The 18392-nt window shown below is 30.2% G+C and overlaps 1 protein-coding gene, 1 long non-coding RNA gene and 1 other non-coding gene across 3 annotated transcripts; all 3 read right to left on the bottom strand.

Moving 5' to 3' along the window:
• Window positions 1-1152: 1152 nt before the first annotated feature.
• Window positions 1153-6827, bottom strand: LOC108829671 (insulin-degrading enzyme-like 2). The gene is made up of 22 exons (XM_057009454.1): window positions 6784-6827; window positions 6667-6710; window positions 6449-6500; window positions 6258-6380; window positions 6047-6159; window positions 5799-5961; window positions 5472-5564; window positions 5231-5316; window positions 5054-5140; window positions 4807-4910; window positions 4530-4632; window positions 4315-4410; window positions 4028-4217; window positions 3629-3690; window positions 3440-3544; window positions 2752-2953; window positions 2436-2644; window positions 2202-2326; window positions 2075-2126; window positions 1900-1986; window positions 1653-1775; window positions 1153-1541 (listed from the first exon to the last, which is right to left on the bottom strand). The coding sequence occupies exons 4-22, from the start codon at window positions 6373-6375 to the stop codon at window positions 1314-1316; spliced, it is 2346 nt and encodes a 781-aa protein (XP_056865434.1). The 5' UTR covers window positions 6376-6380; window positions 6449-6500; window positions 6667-6710; window positions 6784-6827; the 3' UTR covers window positions 1153-1313.
• An 8519-nt stretch (window positions 6828-15346) lies between these two features.
• TRNAG-GCC (transfer RNA glycine (anticodon GCC)) lies at window positions 15347-15417 on the bottom strand. The gene has a single exon. It is a non-coding gene; the product is annotated as a tRNA-Gly (tRNA).
• A 109-nt stretch (window positions 15418-15526) lies between these two features.
• LOC130511014 (uncharacterized) lies at window positions 15527-16909 on the bottom strand. Its single transcript, XR_008944795.1, has 3 exons — window positions 16209-16909; window positions 16082-16138; window positions 15527-15822 (listed from the first exon to the last, which is right to left on the bottom strand). It is a non-coding gene; the product is annotated as an uncharacterized LOC130511014 (long non-coding RNA).
• Window positions 16910-18392: the final 1483 nt, after the last annotated feature.

Raw genomic sequence — 18392 nt, forward strand, 5'->3', positions numbered from 1 at the left:
TAAATATGGATGGAACACACGCTATGTTGTTATGTAATTGTTTAGAGCCACAGAAAAAAGAGCGACGTCATTTAACTTCTCATTTGTAACTGGAAACTTGTTAAAGTCAAGGACAAAACCGGACAATTTGAAGCTTAAATGTCAAACATTGCATTATGTCAAAATCAATGTTACTTACCTAATTTGTGTTCAAAATATGGCTATTACACAAATAAGTCCTAAAAAGAATCACAAGGAATAAAACATTTTGGAGCTTCCAACCTAAGTATGGGATGTCAAACTTTCCTACTTTAACCAAATTAGCCAGAGTAACTTACTTAACTTAGCTTATATTTTTTTTTCATATAATTTAACTTGTGTCATCTGTAACACCTTTTTATGTCCGCCTCTGACAGCCACAGTCCAGTCCCAAAATTTAGCGCATGTGGCAGATGGCAACACCACCGTTGATTTGTTTAAAGGTGGTAGAGTCGGTCCAGAGGTTTTTGTTAGAGTTTTAAACAATTTAATAAAGATTTAAATATTTTCTTTTTACAAAAAATAGAAATTTGTAACTATGTTATAAATATTATGTGATATCCTCGTAGAATGTACTAGATTTATTTAATTAACAAGTATATTTTTTCTTAAGTTCTACTTGAGCTGGTCGTGAGATCGTTTTGTTAGTTTGGCATAGTTTAGTATATATTAATAATATAGAATATTATAACTTTTTGGTTGAAGAAGAGATTTGATGAGCCAATGTTTTGATATTAATTTATTTTTCTTTTTCTTTTCTATTGTTTTATTATTGCAAAAAAATGTTCTTATGAGGTTTTGTGATACACTTTAACAATCTCTGGATTCCAAAAAAATTATTGGATGTTAATGAGAATTCGATTATAATTTTATTTGTTCTCCTTGTGTTTCTTGATTTTTTTTTCTGGGGCTAACAATTATTTGCCGATTTTATATAATAGAGTCAGCATCATGTTTATATGCTGCCGAATCTTTAACATACACAAGTGTAAGTTATGTGCTATGATGAATTGATGATACATGTGCTGTTTTGTATTAAAACGAAACGACAGAAGACAATATAATTATATTAACACAAGGAAGTTATGATCTATGATGAGTAGATGTTTTGTTTTGTATTAAAACGAAACGATACTCAAACTCTGTTTTTGAATGATAGATGATAAAGACTGTTTTGTTTACAAACAGGTTGATAAAAATTTAAATGTATACAATACTATTGTTTTGGTATATGAGTGTTTTGTTCATGCATATCTTTGCAAAGAGTTTTGGACCTCCTCAGAGTTTCAGTGGCTTCATCCTTTCAACGACCCGTAAAGAGGTTGGGAGTTTCTGAAACCAACAATGTCTTCGATTTCTATGAATGGTGATGCAACTTTGTCTTTGTCAGGTGCCATCTCCTTCAAATGTTGGCTTCCATAAACGCATATGCTCATCGATTTCTTCTTTGGTGCATCAACTTTTATGTATGTGTCAAAGAACTCTATCAATTCTGTCTTCTCTAGCTCTCTTAGTGCAGCCACCTAACCAGAAAACAAAACCCTCAAGAAGCTGTGTTAATGGCTTCAAGACTAACAAATTTGGCGTTATGGAAGCCAAAAGGTTCTTAATTCAGAGCAGCTAATGTCTATTACCTCTTCATCTTTGCGGTTGAACTTGAACGTCCCGTTTTTAATCTCTCTCCAATAAAAAGAAGATTCCTCATTCAAGTTCTTGTGTTTCTCAAGCTTCATGTCTACCAAAGCTGTTACATTACTCTGATAGAAAGCATGTAAGTTAAAGTCTTGTAGTGTAGGCTGCCTCTTTTTACCACAATGTTTCTCTTAAAAAAAGGCACAAAGCCAAATGTAATCTATATAATATCTGGTTGGGACATCTCACCTTGAATTCCTCATCGCTTATCTTGTGAAGTTTATTCTCAAGATCCTTGAGTAGTGACTGCACCCTTGAATCAATATGTCCAGGATCCTAATAACGGTAAACTCAAAAGGCAGGTAAATACATATGCATTAACTTTACAAAGTCTAAGTGGCAGAGAGGCAAGATAAGTTGGTACCTTAACTGAAGACTGGATAATGAACTGCAAACCATAGACACCAGAGTGGTTGCTGTGTTACAGAAAATGTGGTTACACATATAACATAATAACTCAGCGATATTATTCAAATGATATCAATGCACACCTCTGAGAAAGTGAAGTGATGTAACCAAGCTGTTCCACCGTTCTAAGCTGGTGAAAAGTGGCCTGCTTTGCGATGAGACGGAAAAGCTGAAGTTTACTATTCATTGCAAATTCATCTTGATGAACCTAAAAAAAAAAATCATGATGAACCTGTTCATAACAAAGAATTTTTAAGGCTTTGTAAAACATGCAAGAACTTGCTGATGATATCACTTTGTTCAAAGACTAACAATACCTGAATATAATGCACTAAGGCCGAGTTTTCATCACTAGGGTTTGAGCCTTCTTGATGACAGAAGTACTTCATTCTTGTTCCCAGCTCTACAACCCTATTTGTCATGGTCTGGGATGGAAATATCGGACGAGAAATAGGTTTTGGGTCGTTAAATAGAACATCTTCAATATGCTCGACCATGGATTCAGCGTCATTCTTTTCAACATTTCCTGAAAAAGAGTTGTCTAGTTATATAATTGACACCACAATGTGTACAAGAAAGTACAAACAAAAGGATAAGAGACCAAAGAATCATACAACAGATTAAGATTGGTACCTGCTATGTAGCACTCAACAAATGTCCTTGATAATAACATGGGAACAAAGTTCACTAAGTCTTCAGCTTCCAAATGAGTAAGAGCATCTAGTTGCTCTGTCCAAGGCCAAGTCCGATCTTGTAAAACCATTGAGCAGTAAATCATTCCTTGCTCATATGGTTGTTGGAATTTGATATTTTGGTATGCCTTGGTGATTGTTTCCTATAACAAGATAGGGAAGCAAAACATGGATTCAATGAACATGGTAACAAGGTTTATTGGATGCATCATGCAGTAAGGAAACTTTAAAGTGGTAATATAAAAAGAGAGACAAGGTTTATTAACAAAGGCTATTAGTGATGAGCCTAACTCACATCCAAAAGCTAGCTCAAGAGTGGAGGATTATCCATACACATATATATTGCCCAAAGACACCATGTTTACACGATGTGGGACATCTAGTAGCCCCTCTCGAGATGTGAGTGGGAAACGGTCCAACGGAAACAGTCCAAGCCCAACATCTCGGACATACCACATCAGGATGTGCCATTTTTATAGGCTACATAAGTTTTAACCATGGACTCTGATACCATATCAGTGATTGGCCTAACTCACACCCAAAAACTAGCTCAAGAATGGAAGATTACCCATACACATATATATATATTGCCCAGAAACACCATGTTTACACGATGTGGGACATCTTACCTTGATAACATAAAACCTGTCAGGTTTAACTTCGAATTTTGCTATCTTTTGCATGATAGCTTCCAACAAGATCCTCAATTTATGGTTAAAGCCAGCAAGATAGAGCTAGAAAATGAGAAACAATGTTGTCAAACATGAATCTTATTAAGCAAAGGACAAGGAAACATCAGAATAATTTTATAAACACACCTCAAAACCATTGTCTGAAAGACTTAATCCATAGTTAAGACCAGCAGACCGAGCATAATAAGCTGAAACATAGTTTTGACTTTTCATGATGTAAACAAAAAACTAGAAGGCTCATAAATTTATCAACAATATTGAAAAAAAGATCACGACCAGTTGAGAAAGATTATATCCAATTATTATTTTTCTATTGTAAAATAAAATTAATTAGAATAGATTTTTATTAAAATTTATACTCAAATTTGATTATAAAAACACAAATATGATTTAAAGAAAAAACAAATATAAAAATTAAATTTCTAAAAAAATATAAAACAAAAAATTAATCCGCTCTTTGAAGAGCCTATCAGAATCTAATCCTTGTTAAAAAATTAAACTAGAAGGTCTATCTGTCAATCTTACCATATTCATTCAAACAGTCCACCAGCAACCAAACAAAAATATTTGAAAGCACTAAAGCATCAGGAGAAGTGTTTGCAAGGGGGCAGTTGAAATATATCTTAACATAGGCCTTCGGTATGAAGAACTTTGTATCAGGCTTGTACCACGTTCTTGAGAATGATGTCTTTCTCAACAAAACAGGAAAGATGTCCTGCTCCAGATATTAGTTACAACACGAAACTGCTTCATACATAAAAACTTTACAAGACATTTGTAGTATGTAACTAGCTAGAGTGAGGAAACTAAACCTCATCTTTAATATCCTTTAGTGAAAAATCTGTAGGAATAAAGACATTAGGTACTGGTAGATGCAGCTTTACATCAGGGGCAGACTGCTTCCATTCCTGTAATTGTTAAGCACATGTCTAGATTGAACTACTTTCTCCGTAGTAGTAGTAAAATATTCAATCAAACAAACAACAAATTTGAGCACAGGAAAGAGACTGATATATCAAAAGCCAACCTGAATGGTGAATTCGGTAATATTCTCAAGAGAATAAGCAGTGTTGTACCATGGCTCAGTCTTGTCAGTTTGTCCTTCAAATTTCTTTGATCTCCAAAAGATTCTACAAATATAATGGCATTAGATTCTGCAACACGACTAGCCTTCGGATTTACAATGCTTGAATGTAATTCTAATATAATCCTTCAGGTCTAAGCTCTGCTTAACTAAAACCGGCGAAATAAAACGCTAAGTCATTTTTGCTTGTGGAAGAAGCATTCCGACAACAGAGACTTACCTAACATTGCTTGGAGAAAGCTCATTTAGAACCTTTTGTACAATATCTGGATTAAATCTTGAAGGTAGTGATGATCCAACGAGCCAGTGCTTGGTTGGGTATATCTAAAGCAGATTTGCAAAAGGAAATATAACATTTTTGTTTACTATAGAGGCCACACATATATCAAGCAGAACTAGAGATATAAGAAGCTTAAATAATGCCAAAAGAATGAGAAGTCATTGAACAACTAAGAAGATATTGTTACCTTCATGTTTCTGGAAATAGCCATTGCATAAGAAAATGGGTCTCTTTTGGCTTGATAATGAAATTCTGCCTCACAAATAGCAGATAGCTTCAACAACAGAAAAATATAAAAATGTATCAAACTCTTTTAAGGACACTGAATCAATAGGAGTATTAGCAAGATTAACTATACCAATACCTCATCAAAAATCCACTGGGAAACACCAGACTGTTGTAAATGCTTAATGTGTCTGAACAACAACCCTAAAACATCTTGCATATGCTCTGTTAACCAAGCAAGACACAAAGTCGAAACCAAATCCAGATAGTATCAGGTACTGACTAAAAATACCAAGCAAAGTGGTAGCATCTATTCAAAAGTTGTTCCTAATTTTTGTAGAAATATCTAATATAAAACAAGGAAAAATACAAATACCTACCATGTCCAGCATCAGTAAGATCAACTGAAACATTGAAGAAAGAAGACTCCATAGTCAAGTCTACTTCACCGGCATGCAGTCCAGTTGCCCAACCTGCAAGTATTAGGAAAACCATAAGAAAGACTACTATATAAAGAGGATACAACCCATCTTCAAGATTTATCTTGGTTATTAGCAGCAATAGCTTATCCTCCAAGAGATGGTAGGATTTCATTTTGAGAATCAAAAACAAAAAGCTGAACACTAGAACTTTCTGTCAGTTTATTACCTATTTCGGATAGAATATGTACTAAAATATTTATCAGTTTGGTATCAAAGTAAACCTACCTAAGGTTTTTAACGCATGAAACAAACTTCCTTCGCCTTTATGACCAATTAGATGACCAAGGTAGCTGCATGGTGCTTCTTCATAATGATGGATGCTAGGTGTTACAGGCCATGAAACAGTAAGCTTGTGACCCTGCTTTATAGGCACAGCCTTCACAAGGACCTATAACCAATGAAAAGCACCATCATCATGTAAGAATCATTATGGTAGCTGAAATAAATCTTAAATCTGAAATAAAAAAGAAAACCTGTAAATGGTCCGGAGTACACGGCTGACCAGGAAATACAGGGATACTCTTGTTGGTGTTTAGAATTTCCTGGAATATCTCTTCCACTAGACATTGAGTTTTATCAAGGTTTTCTGAAGACATACAGAGCAAAAAGATGTACAATATGTTACTACTTTTTTTAAATCATAAATTAAAGAAACTTGAGGTCTGGGTTAGCTTTAACTTCTACCCTTTCCATAAACAACCAGCTGCATGATACTGGCGGAATAGTGCTTGTCATAGAACTTAACAAGTTCACTCCTTGTATCTATTCCTTTTGCTTCGGGCCATACATGAAGAGTCTTCATGTTCCCTAAGAAAACATATCGCTTTCTTAGGAGAATAGTTAACACAACAATTAAGAATAGGTCGGACATGTACCTGTGCTAAATTTGTGATATGGATGGTCTTATCTACTTAGATGCTTCTTTAACTGTGTGAACGAAAAAGGAATACAAAACACTTAAGAGTCTCATTGTTCATTCTTATAATTAAGTACTATTACAAGTTGAAAGAAAAATCTCATTGTTCATTCTTATGCTCTTTCCTTTCCATAGATAATCAGGAAGATCAGTGCTAATTAATAACTAAATGGATACCTGATCAAATCGCCGAGAATCAGACAACAAGTTTTTCTGATGCTCTGCATTACAGAGAACTCGTTAGAATACAAATTGTAGCATGAAAGTCGTTATCAAGAAAATCAAGAAGTTAACCAGAGTCGACAGCGTTAATCTCCCTCATGGTGGCATCAGCCGACATCAGTGGTTTGATAAAAAACTGTGCAAACCTGATTAGTAAATAATAAGGAAAACATAAGAAGATTCCAACTATGTGAGTAGTAGTACGCAAAACGGAAAAATAAAAAACAAATGTAAGTTTTACCTGTCCAAAGCCTCATCAAAACAGTCTGTGTTGATATCGAAATGGTAGTTTGTGTTTTCACGGGATGTATAAGCATTTCTACTTCCTCCATGCTACAGAAAAAATAATAATAAATAATTCCAATAAGCATATCCCATTTTCAGAGCTGGAGAAGACACTGAAGCAAGAACACCAAACAATGATCAAGATTGTATTTAAGAGCTGGAGAAGAACAATATTAGGTACCTCAGAGATGTACTTGGAGTAACTATCTTCCTCTGGATATTTTTCACTTGCATAAAACAGCATATGCTCTAGACAATATCACCAACATTAAAAATCAACTGCTTTTTTTTACATGAAAGAGTAGATAAATAACTGTCTATATAGATTATTTATTAGATGTTAGAATGAAAGCAACGAGCAATGAAACAGTTTGAAAAAAAAAAAATATTCACTTAAAACATGGCTAACCACTTCTAACCTCTTTTATAACCCAGTTTCAAATGAATTTTTCTGTTTACTTGTAACCAAAACCTATTAAAGTTTCTTATGATAAATTGAATTATAATCTATTTTCTGCAATCTCATTCTGCAAATTCTATCATATTGATTGAATCTTTATACGAAGAAAAGCATTTAACGTACCAAGGAAATGAGCTAGCCCATCCAGTCCTTCGGGGTCAGAGAACGATCCGACGCTAACGTTCATTGAAGCAGCACACTAAGAGCACGTACACAGACAATGAACCTCATTTTTTTGTGTGTTTGTTCTTTAAGCAGTAAAACAAGAACATGAATCGATCTTACCTTGTCAGTCTCTGGATCGCTGATTAACAACACCTCAAGAGAGTTCTTTAGAACAATCCTTCGATATTCTCTCTTGTCCGTACGTGGCTTCAGTATCTCGCCACCTTTATCAGCCGATACCGCCTCCATGTTCTCCGTTCCAACCACCATCGCCGCTTGAGTAATTGAGAGTAATTGAGTCTACGCTTAAGTCTTCGCTCTCGTATATCCAAACGTTTTTATTTTCTAAATTTTTAGACAAGGAAGCTGAGCAGGAAGCTGGGTTTTTAGTCTACGTCCGAGTAAAATATAGCGTGTCCACATCGTTTATTAACATTCCCATTACTAATATTAAATATGCTGCGGTCTATCTTTTCCCTCACGTCATAGATATCCAAGGACGATTAGTTGTTATAGTTAAAGTCTCCTCTGTCCTCTCATATACGTCCAACGTCTTTCTTCTTTTATATACCCTCCTTTCTACGAAAATTGCAATATAGCGCAAGACACGGATAATAATTAGTACTAGGATTATACATGCAGGATGAAATTAAAATAAAAAATAAAAAATTACAGTATGTATTGTTAAAATATAAAAAATGTTTTAAAGCTGAATGATTTATTCGATTGAGATTAGAATTGTATATATATATATATAGTAAACCGGTGCTTCCTCAAATTGAGAGTAGAAGAAAATGCAAGGTGTATAATCTAATTAATATTCAATCAGTTTATATCATAGTTGGCTAATTCGTACCGAATAAGATCCATAGACACGCAAAATTGAAAATTTGCCTCAGTCATACACTAATTACATAATATTTAAAGTTTAAATTGTCACGCATGTAGTGTGTGACTAAGTATCTACATACATAAACAAAAACATCATATGTACTAATAGCGAGAAAATCAATCATAACGACATGATTGATAATCGCAGAGTAATTATAGGAAACATATATATTACTACTGCTGTCATTGGATCTATTGTCAGCCCACAAATATTTTTTTCCTTTTACTTTTGGTTTTGTGGTACTTATCTATTCTTTATTTTATAATTGTTTTCCTTTTTTTTGTTTAGTAATAATTTCTTCAAAAATTTAAAATTTTCAAAAAAAAAATTCATTAAGTTTGTTTCTAACAATTAGATTAAAACAAAACACTTTTAAAATATTTTAATCACTTTGTCACAAAATAATATTTCCTACTACATTTTTGTGTTACCTAAACTATTCTCTCTTTGTATAATTTTTTTTCCCTTTTATTTAGTAATTTTTTCTTCAAAATATATAATTTATTTAAAATTTACTTAAATAAATATTTTTATTAATTTTTTTAGAATTACACTTAAATAAACATAATTGTTTCATACCGAATTATTATGTGCAATATATTATTTATTAAAATTTCTTAAACTGGATATTACGTTTATTTACAAATTTACAAAAAAAAATTTAGAAATTACTTAAATAAACATAATTGTCTATTTGTTTTATTTGATTCTTTTTAAAAATAAAATATAACTTTTAAGGTTTAATGAATTTTTTTTTAAAAATTATTTTAAACGTTTTAAAAAATCAATGTACTTTTAAAACATTATAATTTAAATTATTAGAATATATTATATGTTATGCACCATGTTATATTATTTTCTAGATAATAATAACTTATTCAAAGGCAAAGAAAGTTTTGGCATCATACATAGCTTTCATTTTAAGATCTTTATGTTTGTCAACGTCTGAAACTCCCATAAAATTTATGAATCCGTTTATTTTTTATTTTTGACAACTAATCCATTTTTTTATGAGTCTACATTTCTATGATTAAACAGAGAGATGAATTTTGATCATGCATATATGTTTGTTTTTCATATACAGAAAAATAAATATATCAGTGAATCTCTTTTGTTTGTTAATGTAATTTTGTACATGTATTTTTTATTTATAAAAATAATACTTAGAATTTCATGTTTCGTATAATGCAAGAAGTTATTTAATGGTTCTTGCAAATATATAGACGGCAGCTACAAAAACATGCAATGATAGTTGTAATTAAAGACTCTTTCATTGTTTCCATAAATTTATAAATGGATGTATAAAATCAAAATAATATATGATGATACCAATGGCAATATCTGTAAATAATCTAGTAAAAGAAGGAAAATTAATTATTAAGGCTGAGGAGTATTATGAACTTGACACATCAGCATAGCATGAATGTAAATAACTTACACATTAAAGGTTATTCTTTAAATTTGCTTCCCTATTAATAAGTAAGGGATTATTAGAGTCTACCTTTTGCTATCATTTCAACTCAGCGCGAAAACTTAGCGCAGGTGCTAGATGGCAACGCACCGTTGGTTTTATTTGTAGAAGTAATAAGTTCAATATGATATCACCGTTAACAAAATATCCAAACGGTTTATTGAAGGTATATATTATACCATCTCCAATGATTTATTCTAAAATAGAGTAGTTCTATAACAGAGTTGGAATTTAGTCCTATAATACTCTATTTTAAAGTAAAAAAATAGAGCGATGAACAAAAAATAAACAAATTACTATATATCTGGAGTAAATTTATTTTCACTATTTTCACTCTATTATAGAGTGAGAAATAGAATACTACTAAAATTTGTTTAATTTAAATTTTATTTTAAAGTGAAAAACAGAGTGAGATTGGAGATGTCCTTAGTACTCAGCATAAATCTAAATTTACACATGGTTTCTAATATATTTCCTATACTAGAAACCCTGAACAGACCAAACGAAAACATATCTCAAAAATGTGATTTTCTGATTTTTTTAAATGGCTAGTACAACAATAAAATGATACACAAGATCGACATTAGATTTTAGAGCATTAAATAATTTAACTAGATTTTGATCTACATGGTTTTAACGTTTTATAATATATATATATATATATATATATACATACATATATCGAAGTATTTATTGAAATATATATATATACACATATATATATATATACATATATATATTGCATAGTATATATTTTTAAGGTAACTCATATATTTAAATATTTATATAATTATTTAAAATACAATGATTTATACTTTTATGCTGAAAATTAATTAATTATTTTAAAATCATCACATATATATTGTTTCTTATTATGGATTTAGTTTGTTCTCTTGAATTTTCTTTCAAATATTCAACCAAAAAAAATTTCTTTATATTTATATTAGCAAAAACACAAACCTACGTTTTTTTTCATTTTTTTTATCATTCCACAATTTTTTTGATTGGTAAAATATTTGTTGGAATTCGTGAAAACGTCATTCCACCATTCCGCAAGGTTACCAATCAAATCCGATATCATCTGACAAGAGTTTACAGTCAAATAAAGACAAAGGCTAAATCTAACTCAGTTACCAGTGAGTTTATAGATAAAATGAATCTCTGTATATATACTTTTCCCATCTGAAAATATCCATCCCTTAGACTATATTTGAGAAGTGATTTTGCCACATGTCTTCTCTACAATCATTTTCACAAAAATAATATGACATGGCTACTAAAATTGATGACATGTCTTATAGATTAATATGACATGGACAATTATATTGAATGTTAATTTTTATGTTTGGTAAACTTTTTAAAATATGACAATAACTCATACATTACATTTATGTTGATTTATATTTTTGGTAAACTTTTTAGAATATGGTAATAACGCATAGATCCTCATTAAAATGAATATATACAAACATGAAAATTACTAATTTTGAAATCTTATTTAATTATATTTTATAACTATAATTTTTTTATTATTTTTAAATTTTCATAATTTTCTACAATTTTTAAAAAATTATAAAAACTTAAACTTAAAATCATTAGTTTCTTATATATCTACAAATTTTATAAATATTGTTTAGTTTTAATTTTTGATTATTATTAATTTTATATCAGTTTTATTAATTATATATAAGTTGATTTAATATATTTAACCAAAATAAATAGATTAAAAATATATCTAATATTATAAATTTAAATATATACATATATTTTTAAATATGATTTAAAAAATATTAATTTTATATTAATTAAATCAAATTTATTTTGAAATAATGGTTAAAAATAAAATCTACAGTACTAATAAATTTTTGTTTTAAAATCTCTGTAATATTATTTGATAAGTTAGTTTCATAAAAACGAAAATTAATATTATGTATTCATAAAAAGGAAATTTCCCCAAAAAAATAATGTTGGATTAAAATAATTTCTTTCTTTTAAAATATAATCTTAAATAACATAATATGTATATAAAGTTATATAATTATTTTCTTTATCAATATATTTTCTCATATGATTAAAAACCACTTCAATAACATTAGCAAAATATTTCTAATGAGCTAAAAATATCAGAATTAATAGTACATAGATGTTTTATTTATATTTTTAAAATAGGTTTTTTGTTAATTTTAAATTTGATTTAGACTTTCTTTATATATATTTTTTAAATCACATAGATAAAACTATCTATAAGAAACTAACATATTTTTAATATAAATTAGTTTGGAATAAATAATTCAAAGTGTATAATTAGAGAAGTCGTTAAAAAACGTGTATCCCTTATTTTAATTTTTTTGATGATTAATTACATAAGTAAATTTAATAAATTAAAATATTATATCTAACTCTTACTATCAATTTTTATTATTTTTTCTAATTTTTGTTTCCTTTCTATATTATTTCTAAATAACATATACGATGAAAATGAAATATTAATTGAATGAACAATGATAAATTTTATAAAGAAAAATATATAATATACATATTATAATTTAAAATAAAAAGTTCCCAAAAACTAATGTTGATATTAAAATTATATATTTACTTTAAAAATAATCTTAAATAATTTTATGTACATATGTATTGTTTGAACAAGTTTTATTGATATACCGAAGTACAAATAGAGTTAAAGAATCGTATACAACACAAGAAAATACAATTTATTACATAAGAAGAAATAGGAGACATATATAATATATTTAAAACTAATAAAAATATTTTCTTTGTATATTAAGCTATTTTCTTATATGAATCTACATAAACTCATTAAACTATATTTAGAAATCTAAAAAACAATCAACTAGATGCAAAATTAATCAAAATTTTAATCTGTTAAAAATTAAAAAGGTTATTGTTGAATTTAGAAATTATATTCAATCTAATACCTAAATAGTTATCAACCTGATTAAATATTATATATCCAAAATCACATGCCTAATTAAAATAACATATTATTAGTTATAAACAATCATACATACAAATTACATATAATTAAAAATTAAAATACATATTAACTAACTCTAATAATATATTTGTTTTGTTAATATTTATATCCGTGCATGAGCACGGGAAAATCACCTAGTTCATAGTGGATATCAGGTTCAATACATAAGCTGGCTGGATATCATGAGATCCTCAGAAACAAAAGCCTAAAGGAAACGTAGTAAAATCCACCCCAAATCAACTTACGAACAAGAAGCATGTAAGAATAAACATATACTAATTGGTAGCCATGCGGGATGGCGTAATCACGTTTTAAACACGATTACGCATGTATTTTACCGATCATTTATGATAATGTTGCGGAGTGAAGAAAAAATGCCAAAACACAAGCTTGCGTTTTTGAGGAAACATACTCATAGCCATTGATTAAAATAGTGATGGGTTTACACTAAACAAAAAAAAGGCTATGCCTTGGTCCTGGATTTAGTATCCTTAATGATCCAGATCAAAAGAATTTCGTAACAATAAACTCAAACCATCTTTTTTTAGAAATTATTATTTTCCACTGTTTGTAATCTTTAGATGTTATATCATTAAATCTAACAGATTGGTCATTAACATAAATGATCTGCTTAGTAGTTTTCATGTTTGATATGTAAACTTTTGGTCTCGCATATATATCTGTTAGACCCAAACTTTTAGTCGCTGATGCGGGCATAATAATTTTCTAATTATTTATTAGTATATATTATTAATCAAAGACAATAATGATAATTTATCGTTTATGTTTTCAATTATTTTTTTTTACATTTAACAATATGTTTTTTTAATTGTTTTTGTACACTATACTCATTGTATAGAAATAAATCTTAAAAGATCAATAAATATTCTCTTTTCAATTATATAAAATCAAGAATTATACTTGAGTAATATTTAGTTATATATTTTATGTTTTTGACTTTTTATTAAAAGATATATTCAGATAACAACACACAATATATATATATATATATATTATCTTTTTATTTTAAATATATATTTTTATATTTTGGTTAATACTAATTTTAATCAATTATCTAATCAAATAAATTAGATTCGTTTTTTAGTTTTTTATATATTTTATTTATTAAGGGTATAAACGATATTTTAACGTGAATTTTAAGTTTTCTCAGCTGATGTCAAAATTTTCATAATGTTCAGCTAATAGATTCATCTCTTCTGTATAAAAAGGTGAAAACCCTCCAATTGTTACTGTTTTTCTTTCGTCCCAATGTATCATCAAACCAGATATCAATTCTTAATCTAAAACCATCTCTTCTCCCTACAGAAAAGAAATGGCTATTGTAATGCCATGTAAGCTGGACTGCAGGATGCAAATCATTAATCCCTTGTAGATATCCTGTATTACTTTCAATAGCATTATCCTTTTTCAAGTTCCATATTAAAATTGGCCGCTAGTAGATGCAACATCTTTTTTAGTAGGAAGGTTATGGGTTCTTTCGTAAGTATTTTGCCGCTCGTAAGAACCAATCGTAGATTATGATTATGATTATGATTAAAACCGATAAATTTATACTTATTTTTTGCTGGAAAGCTCGACTTTCTCGATTTTAGGCGGAAAAACTGTGTTTTACCGGATTTTATAGTTTTACCAGAAATTTTTTAAATTTTACGGTTTTGTCTCCCGTAAATCTTTGAAATAGACAACAATGGAGTTAAAGACTTGCATTGGTTTTATACTGCTTTATATAGACTTGCATTGGTTTTACAGTTGAGTAAAGTAAATCTACAGTTCTAGTTTAAATTGTATCTGGTTTGATAACTAGCCACGCCACATGAGGTTTGGACAAAATTGAGCTGTTTGATATCAAAAGACTTCATTTGCTCTACCTCCCGTTACTTCATCTGAAGTCTAGTTTAGTGGTATTCAGGGAGCCTCGTGGTGGAAGAAGTGCGCTCATATAAAATTGAATTGAAAGAAAGCAATGTATATAAGCCTGTTACAAAAAAAAAGAAAGCAATGTATAGATTTATAACTACGTAGCAACTGTAGCTTTTGTGTGCACTAAACACATAGAACCTAATCTTGAGACCCTTGAACAGTTATTTCAGCATCTAATTATGAAAACAAAACTATTATTGGAGTCTGAACGAATTGTAGACACTAAAAAAATTGTCTTTTGGGATAACAATGGAGTTAAAGAGATTAGCAGCACTCCAAATATCTGGTGAACAGATCAAAACGGCATATCATCATCAAAAGTAATCTTAATGTGATGGGATTTTATAGACTGTTTTTAACTCTTTGGATGTGTATGCATGCTCCAATGAATTCGCTGGCAAAAAAAATAACAAAAAAAATTGATGCACCAGCCGGGAATCGAACCCGGGTCTGTACCGTGGCAGGGTACTATTCTACCACTAGACCACTGGTGCTTGTTGAACGTTTTGTTTTTTTAGAGATAAATAATACAGAATCCTTTCCATGAGATTCAACACTTGATTGGCTCAAAGCACAAAGCAGACATGGATTTCAAACACATAATTTGCACCGAAGAGAAAGCAATTGTATTAGCTGAAGAAACAAACATGGAACACATAGAACCAGACATCTCTTGACGACCCTACACCGTTATTTCAGCATCTAGTCATGAAAAAAAAACTATAACCGGAGTCTCGACTAATTGTAAAAACTAAAACAGTTTTCCCTTTGGGACAACCATGTATTAAAGAGATTAGCAGCACTCCAAAAATATCTTCTGAAGAGATCAAAAAGGCGTTTCATCATCAAAAAGTAATCTTCAAAGCCTCCTTCCTTCTTACTGTCAAAGTTCTCTGTTCCTGCAATATTTATTGTTCTACAAGATGAGAAGAAAGGATGATTCCATTAACAATGTATACCTTCTCCAAACTGTTTATTATATTAATGATTTAAGGTTGATTAAGAGGCTGATGTAACCAAAAGCAACCAGATCAAATCTATATTTCAAGGTGAATAAAGTAGCCCAGTGTTTTGACTTGGAAACATAATCGAGTTTGTTGTGTACTCTTATAATGTTCATAGAATAATATGGGGTTTTCTAGTGCTATCACCACTGACCTTTGGCCTCTGTGGTTGATAGATCTTGAACAATGACTTGCACCTGATTTGGATTATCTGCAGAAGAAGAAGATGGAGCTGGAAATGTGAAATCAGATTCAGTTGAAACCAAAAACTTGGTACTTACTCTCGTCCACCGATTGGGAACACATGGAGACTCTTCTTGATTTGTTCAAATGCTGCGCCTATTTTTAGACTCCCATCATATTTTTTGGGACATCGAGAATTGTCAATTTCGAATACGATATAAAGGCCATAGATATACCAGCACACATAGCCAAATAGCCTCATTTGAGTTAAATCTCTTTACTGTATCCATGATCTTTTATATCGTTCTGAAACTGACAGTTCCAATGTCCCAAAGAATTATGATGGGAGCTTGATCGTAAGAAGCACAAGCCGAACGAGTGCCCATAATTATGCTATAAAAAAAAACAAAATCGTTTATGAAAAACGGATTTATAAGAAAAATCAACAAAACAAGGTTAAATCGTCTATGATAATTTTGACTATTCATTCTCAAGTAAATGGGAAAACAAAAACTTTGCGGACTTACTAAAAGCAGATCCAAGTACATTAGTTATAATCAGTTGGCCAGACAAAAAAAAGTTGCGATGTAAATCAACTAAGTTGCGATGTAAATCAACTAAAGTAATCAAAATCAACTAAAGTGATCAAAAGTAAAAAAGTTGGAGAAGAGTTCGTGCTGGTGATGAATGAAGAATGAGGAGTCGCGTTCATTAATAGTAGTGGGGAGGAAGGAGCTCTTGGTGAGGAAAGGAGAGATAAACTTGAGCTCTCTGTAGTCTGTACTGTCCTTTTGAGGTGGGTAGGTTGAGAGGTAGTTACAATAATTTTATGAGGTGAGCACGTTTATCATGCAGTCGGATACTAGAAAAGTCCTATAAAAGAATAACTAAAATCTCAACCACATGACTTATAAATATAACCGAATCATTTAACTGAACCAAACTTGCCGAACCGAACCGAAAAGTTTTGTTTTTGATTTGTTCGGTTCGGAAGTTTGAGTTGGTTCGGTAACAAAAAAAGTGTTTCGGTTTTTGGTTCGTTTTTTTTTTCTCTTTTAAAATTCAAACAGTACCAAAGTATCCAAAATTGAGAATTGATCTAAACAAACAAATCAAAATCCAAATCAAAATAACTTAACCGGCTAAAAATTAAACCGAATTAACCGAAATAACCAAAATTAATCAAAAAAATTCGAATTTTATTCAATTTAAATCAAAATTTTTGGTAATTTTTTTTGAAACCAAACTACCCGTGAACCGGACCGAACCAAATATTTTGACGGCTTAATTCGTTATTTATCCGAACCGAACTACCCGAACTACAAATGCGAAAATTCAAACCAAATTTAGTTTTTGTATGCGCTTGTTCATGGCAAAAAAATAATATACTACGTTCAATTAAACAAAAGTATCCAGAATATTTATTTTAGCTAGTGGAATCATCAATCATCCATAATTTTTGGATTTACCTGCTCTGCATTATTATATAAATACCCATATATCATAATTATACATTTGTTTAAGTATTCCTCTGTGTTGATGTTTTGCACTTTGGAGTTATAATAAATTCAAAAGATGATCAAATATCTCATAACTATACATGCAAAACTATTTAAAAATCTGACGTTCAGATTTAAATTATACTCCATAAAAAGCACATATCAAAATATTTAAGAATACTTTATTTAAAGTTGATTAATCAAAATATTTAAAGTTCACAAACCATGAAACGTCTCATAAATCCCAAAAAGATACACAAACCCAACCAACCAACGGAGGTAAAAAAATGTTTTCTGAAGGCCAAGTTAATCCTAAAACCAGTAACCGACATGATACAAAGCTATGTTACATGGATAGGAAGCGGGTATGTGGAAGCAAAGCGTATGAAAACGTAAAAGCGAGATTTTCTGAAAATTAATCTTCAAAGCCCCCTTCCTTCTTACTGTCAAAGTTTTCTGTTCCTGCAATATTATTGTTCTACAAGATGAGAAGAAAGGATAATTCCAATAACAATGTATACCTTGTGCAAACTGTTTATTATATTAAGGATTTAACGTTGATTAAGAGGCTGATGTAACCAAAAGCAACCAGATCAAATATATATTTCAAGGTGAACAAAGTAGCCCAGTGTTTTGACTTGGAAACACAATCGAGTTTGTTGTGTACGCTTATAATGTTCATAGAATAATATGGGGTTTTCTAGTGCTATCACCACTGACCTTTGGCCTCTGTGGTTGATAGATCTTGAACAATGACTTGCACCTGATTTGGATTATCTGCAG

The sequence above is a fragment of the Raphanus sativus genome, chromosome 4 (genome assembly GCF_000801105.2).
Source record: "Raphanus sativus cultivar WK10039 chromosome 4, ASM80110v3, whole genome shotgun sequence".
Classification (NCBI taxonomy): domain Eukaryota; kingdom Viridiplantae; phylum Streptophyta; class Magnoliopsida; order Brassicales; family Brassicaceae; genus Raphanus; species Raphanus sativus.

Bases quoted from the DNA above. Each gene is read 5' to 3' on its own strand.
- LOC108829671 (XM_057009454.1), bottom strand. From the start codon at position 6,375: ATGAAGACTCTTCATGTATGGCCCGAAGCAAAAGGAATAGATACAAGG. The intron at 2,645-2,751 runs GTACCAATCTTA...ACTCTTTTTCAG, and splicing joins TGTTGAGTGCTACATAGCAG to GAAATGTTGAAAAGAATGAC. The intron at 1,987-2,074 runs GTACCAACTTAT...TACCGTTATTAG, and splicing joins TTATCCAGTCTTCAGTTAAG to GATCCTGGACATATTGATTC.